This window comes from Limulus polyphemus, unplaced genomic scaffold, assembly GCF_000517525.1.
Source record: "Limulus polyphemus unplaced genomic scaffold, Limulus_polyphemus-2.1.2 Scaffold241, whole genome shotgun sequence".
NCBI lineage: Eukaryota > Metazoa > Arthropoda > Merostomata > Xiphosura > Limulidae > Limulus > Limulus polyphemus.
Genome location: NW_013665851.1, coordinates 125,027 through 130,066, shown reverse-complemented (window position 1 = coordinate 130,066; position 5,040 = coordinate 125,027). Strand labels below are relative to the sequence as shown.

Here is a 5,040-nt window from a genome sequence, read left to right as displayed (position 1 = left end):
TTATTAAATAGAGTTAAACATCGATTTCTTTGTCTAAAGACAGTCATTACTCTCGAATTTTTGTATTTAAAGTGAAATAAACTTCTTTCAAATATTTATAATGTATATTGAACCGTTTTTTCTGAATTGAAAATCATGTGAGCTAACAAAACTTTCCCACCAATCACAGAAATAGTAGCTTAACAAAAACGAGTTAAAATATACTTGTTATTATACAAACTGTCATATTGGACAGATGAGCACTACCATTCAGGGTATCAACCTAATACCATGACACTTCTCCTGTATTTAGAACCACTTCCGAAACCTCTCCTGGATTTAAAATAATTTTTGAAACAACTTATGGATAAAGGACCATTTCTGAAACCTCTCCTGCAGTTAGAGCCATTTCTGAACATCTCCTGAATTTATAACCACTTCTGAACCTCTCTTAGATTTAGAACCACTTCTGAAACGTCTCATGGAGTTAGAACTACTTTTGAAACTACTCATGGATTTCAAACTACTTCTGAACCTTTTGTTTAGTTTAGTAATTTTTACATTCCAGTATCAGTGATGGAATGTTTGTGATTTTTCCTTTTATATCTCCAGATGTATGAACAGTCCAGTAATTATATTGACTGCTGAAAATATCAAGTTTTCAATTGGTTTTGTTTATTTGATCTTTTATTTTTGAGTCTCAAGGAAATAACGTTTTGGATTTGTTTCATCTCAAACTTTTCATTTTTTTACTTTAATTTGCACTCATTTTAATATATTTGGAAGTTATGTACACGACTCCTGTGGTGACGTATAAATCAGTTACCTTAATAAACACGGAACAAGCAAAAAACAAAACCAGAGCTCACGAAGATAACTTCTGTCGTATAAATCAATTACCTTAATAAACATGGAACAAGCAAAAAACAAAACTAGAGCTCGCTAAGATAACTTCAGTCGTATAAATCAATTACCTTAATAAACATGGAACAAGCAAAAAACAAAACCAGAGCTCACGAAGATAACTTCCAACTTCTATATCTTAGAGCGAACGAATGATGTATAAATTAACTACATTAGAAAGCACGGACTAATCTAAGAATAAGACAATAACAAAGGCTGTATGAGGAGATTATCTAATTAAACCGTGAAGAAACTGTGATACTGGTGTTCCCAATCATCCTGTAAAACTATTTATATTATCCACAAACCGAGCGCTACGATTTAAAAAGTTCACAAAACAGAGCCAGATGAAGTGAAAAACATAAATTTTCAATTCCCGTCCTATTTCAGACTCAAAAACGTCAATAATTTGACAAAAACTAAAGGTAGCACACTTGTCACTGAGTACCGAATCCAGTTTCATTAAGTTCAGTTGAATATGAAATTACTTTTATTAACTACAAGGTTCTCTCTGTGTAGCACTTAGGAGTCTATTATTTCCACTCATTTTAATGAATTTAAATTTTAGTTATATACAATCTAATGCTGTGATCTAGAGATATACAATACACAACTTGGTAACGTATTTAAGCTCTGTGCTGAACACAGTGTCTTTAATGCTGGCTGTTTCGTGTATTTACTGAAAATAGAAATAATGGCTGATTAATTTAATGTCATAAATAAAGTTATCGGGCTACTAAAAATCGTGCAACTAGTTTTGAGGATTCAATCATGCCAGATGATTTTGGAATAAAATAAGTCAAAAAATCATGAACCTAGTGTTGAGGTTTCAATCCTGACACGTGATTTTGGAATAAAATAAGTCCAAAAATCATAAATATAATGTTCAGACTTCAATTCTGACACACAATTTTGGAATAAAGCCATGTCTAAACTCATGAATGTAGTGTTGAGGCTTCAATTCTGACGCGAGATTTTGGAGTAAAAAAAATTACGAAGTCAGTTTTGAGACTCAATCCTGACGTACGATTGCGGAATAAACGCATATTTTAGCATACTGTGTAAGAACATGTCTTGTATTCTTTAGTACAGTAGTCCAACTTTAAAATTGCGATCTAAGATCCTGATATGAGCGTTGTTGTTTACCAAATTTGGCAGAGTTCAATATTAAGATTGAAGCCACCCAAAAGCTTACACTCCTCAGAGCATTGTATGGTGCTACGCTTATTTCACTGGGTGAATCAGTTTGTCATATGAAATCATGTAACTTTTTGGAGACACCAGTTGTAATATATTGTGGAGTACGGGATTTCATTTAAACGTTTAGGAACTAAGTTCTTTCATCGATAATGGCTGTGTACGAGAAAATCTAAAAAACTTACGACGCTTAATGTCACCATTAAGTTTCTTATTATAACAGTAATATATACACACAGTTTAATAACGAACATATCAATGAATAATATCAAGTTAACAATGAAGAATGTAACATTTAGTTTTATTGTGTCAACAAACGATTTTTATATCTTTTGTGAACGTCTGCTATAACAATGTCTTTGTCAAGTTTAAATGACGTAGGGAAAAGTCCTTTTTGTTCTTTTATCTTTCGGATATCCTTAAACAGGCTTATGAAGGGTTCTGCAACTGTGATGTAATCTTCTGTGGCTGCTGTCTCAAAGGTTCGACAGTGCCATCTCTTGGCCAGTTCTTGAATTTCTGCAGACGTCACTTCTCTTGCGTGGACTAGATCACGCTTTGTGGCTACCAGCACCACCGGTTTTTCTGATTCGTTCAAATGCTCTATTACCTCCTTAATTCGTACAACTTCTTTAAGAGAGTCCCGTGATGCAAGAGACAATACGAGAATGAAACCGTCACCCCATCGAATTTGCTCTTCTCTTTTATGAACTGTTCGCTCCACCTGGTGACGAAAAAAGTAACATCGTAAAATAGTTTGTTTTTATCATTTCACTTAGCCATTATTCATTTCAAAGATAAGGAAATTTTTTAAAAGGTACTAGAAAAAAATCAAGCAGTAATGTTAAGCCAATAACGTCATTGAATAAATTGGAAATGCATCATTTTAGAGTTGTATAATATACAATGCACACAACAACAACAATTACATCTTACATTCAAAGATTTGAAGGATTACCTTTCCAGCTGTGTCCATAATTTTAAGGCAGATTTTTCGCCCATCGATTTGAGAATTATAGGCATAAACGTCCTCTGAAGAAATCAGAAACATACATAAAAGTTAATGCTGTAAGTCTGACATATATGAAAATTTATGTATTTTATAACTATATGCAAGTCGAAACGTAACTCCTTGAACCCCAAGCAACTTTGACAAGTTATGGTATTTTGAATTATACACGAAATATTTCATTTAACTTATTGGGCAGACATTCATAGCTTCGAAGATACGATTATATGAAATATAGAAGCGTAATATTACTTATGTCCAGTAAAAAGTTTCAAAGTGCACCATAAAAAAAATTGCTGTCACGTATTTTTTATTATTATTTATAATTTACTGTCCTTTTTTTTGTATGGGCAACTTATATCAGCTTTTTAGAATGTTAGTTATGTAACTATTACTCATAAGTATTATAAGTAGTTAATTTTTAATATACCCAAGAATTGTTTTAAAATTATCTGTGACCGAGCTTGAATATCGAGAATGATAAGTTTGTTTGTAATTAAGCACAAAAATAAGCTATTATAACAAAAGTTTGTAATATTTTGTCTCACCTGATGTCGGATCGTACTCGTGGATGAATCTCTTTGTCAAAAAACGAACGATGAACGCTGCAAAAAGAAAGAAAAACAGAGAAGACAATGTAGTGTTTGCCAAATTTACTAAGTTTTGAAGTATTAAAATAACGTATTTGGTAAAATTATTTCTTTTTAAAACACATCTAAAGGTACCACTCATTACTTCGGGTTTGTTTGTAAATAAGCACAACGCTACACAATGGGCTATCCGCGCTCTACCCACCACGGGTATCGAACCCGGATTCTAGCGTTGTAAGTCCGCAGATATACCGCTGTGCCACTGGGGGGGGGAGAATTACTTTTGGAACTGATCGAGAAGAAATGGCAAATAAGAATTAATATAACTGTTAAACTTGCAAGCGCTTTATAAGAAGCTCAATGTAGTATCTCAAAATATGTTCTACTAGTAACATACGAATATTTATATCATGATAGATACATAGCTTACAAGATCTTCTTAATCTTTTGTAATGACATTAAAAATAATCGAAATTCAAAAGTTTTCGTAATTACATTAATCTGCCTAGCATCTCAAGATATGTTCAAAAAATCATCATTTATATGGGCAAAGTAATTATTTCTATCACCTCAAAGTCCGGCCCACTGAAACATGTTAATTGATTTTGTCACTAACCTCTAGAAATGCCCTCAAAAACGAGTGGCGGGCAGGAAACCATTCTTTAACCTCAGGAAACTTCATTGGATAAAACTAAGAGGTATTATAAGTTTAGTTGGTATAGTGTTATACCAACTAAACTTATAATACCTCTTAGTTTTGTTTAGTTGGTATAACACGAAGAGGTATTATCAGTTTAGTTGCTTATACGGCTTATAAATATTTTAACAGAAGGTTTGACTGCTCAGTTATTTTTACAGTGTAGAAATCACTTGGAATAAATTTAATCACTAAACTATTTGCAGCATGTACAAATCACTTGACAAGCTCTTAATTACTTAACTAACTGTAAAGTGTACAAATCACTTGACAAGATCTTAAGTACTTTAACTAACTGTAAAGTGTACAAATCACTTGACAAGTCTTAATTACTTAACTAACTGTAAAGTGTACAAATCACTTGACAAGATCTTAAGTACTTTAACTAACTGTAAAGTGTACAAATCACTTGACAAGCTCTTAATTACTTAACTAACTGTAAAGTGTACAAATCACTTGACAAGCTCTTAATTACTTAACTAACTGTAAAGTGTACAAATCACTTGACAATATCTTAAGTACTTTAACTAAATGTAAAGTGTACAAATCACTTGACAAGATCTAAGCACTTTAACTAACTGTAAAGTGTACAAATCACTTGACAAGATCTTAAGTAATTTAACTAGCTGTAAAGTACACAAATCACTTGACAATATCTTAAGTAC

General features: G+C 32.3%; 1 protein-coding gene across 1 annotated transcript in view; it reads right to left on the bottom strand.

Moving 5' to 3' along the window:
- Positions 1-2,014: 2,014 nt before the first annotated feature.
- LOC106478682 (ras-related and estrogen-regulated growth inhibitor-like) overlaps positions 2,015-5,040 on the bottom strand; it is a 38,006-nt gene continuing 34,980 nt past the window's right edge. The window contains exons 2-4 of the mRNA XM_013939243.2: positions 3,637-3,693; positions 3,038-3,111; positions 2,015-2,803 (exon numbers count right to left, since the gene is read on the bottom strand). Coding sequence (XP_013794697.1) covers positions 2,381-2,803; positions 3,038-3,111; positions 3,637-3,693 — 554 coding nt within the window. The 3' untranslated portion in view covers positions 2,015-2,380. The remainder of the gene's footprint in view (positions 2,804-3,037; positions 3,112-3,636; positions 3,694-5,040) is intronic.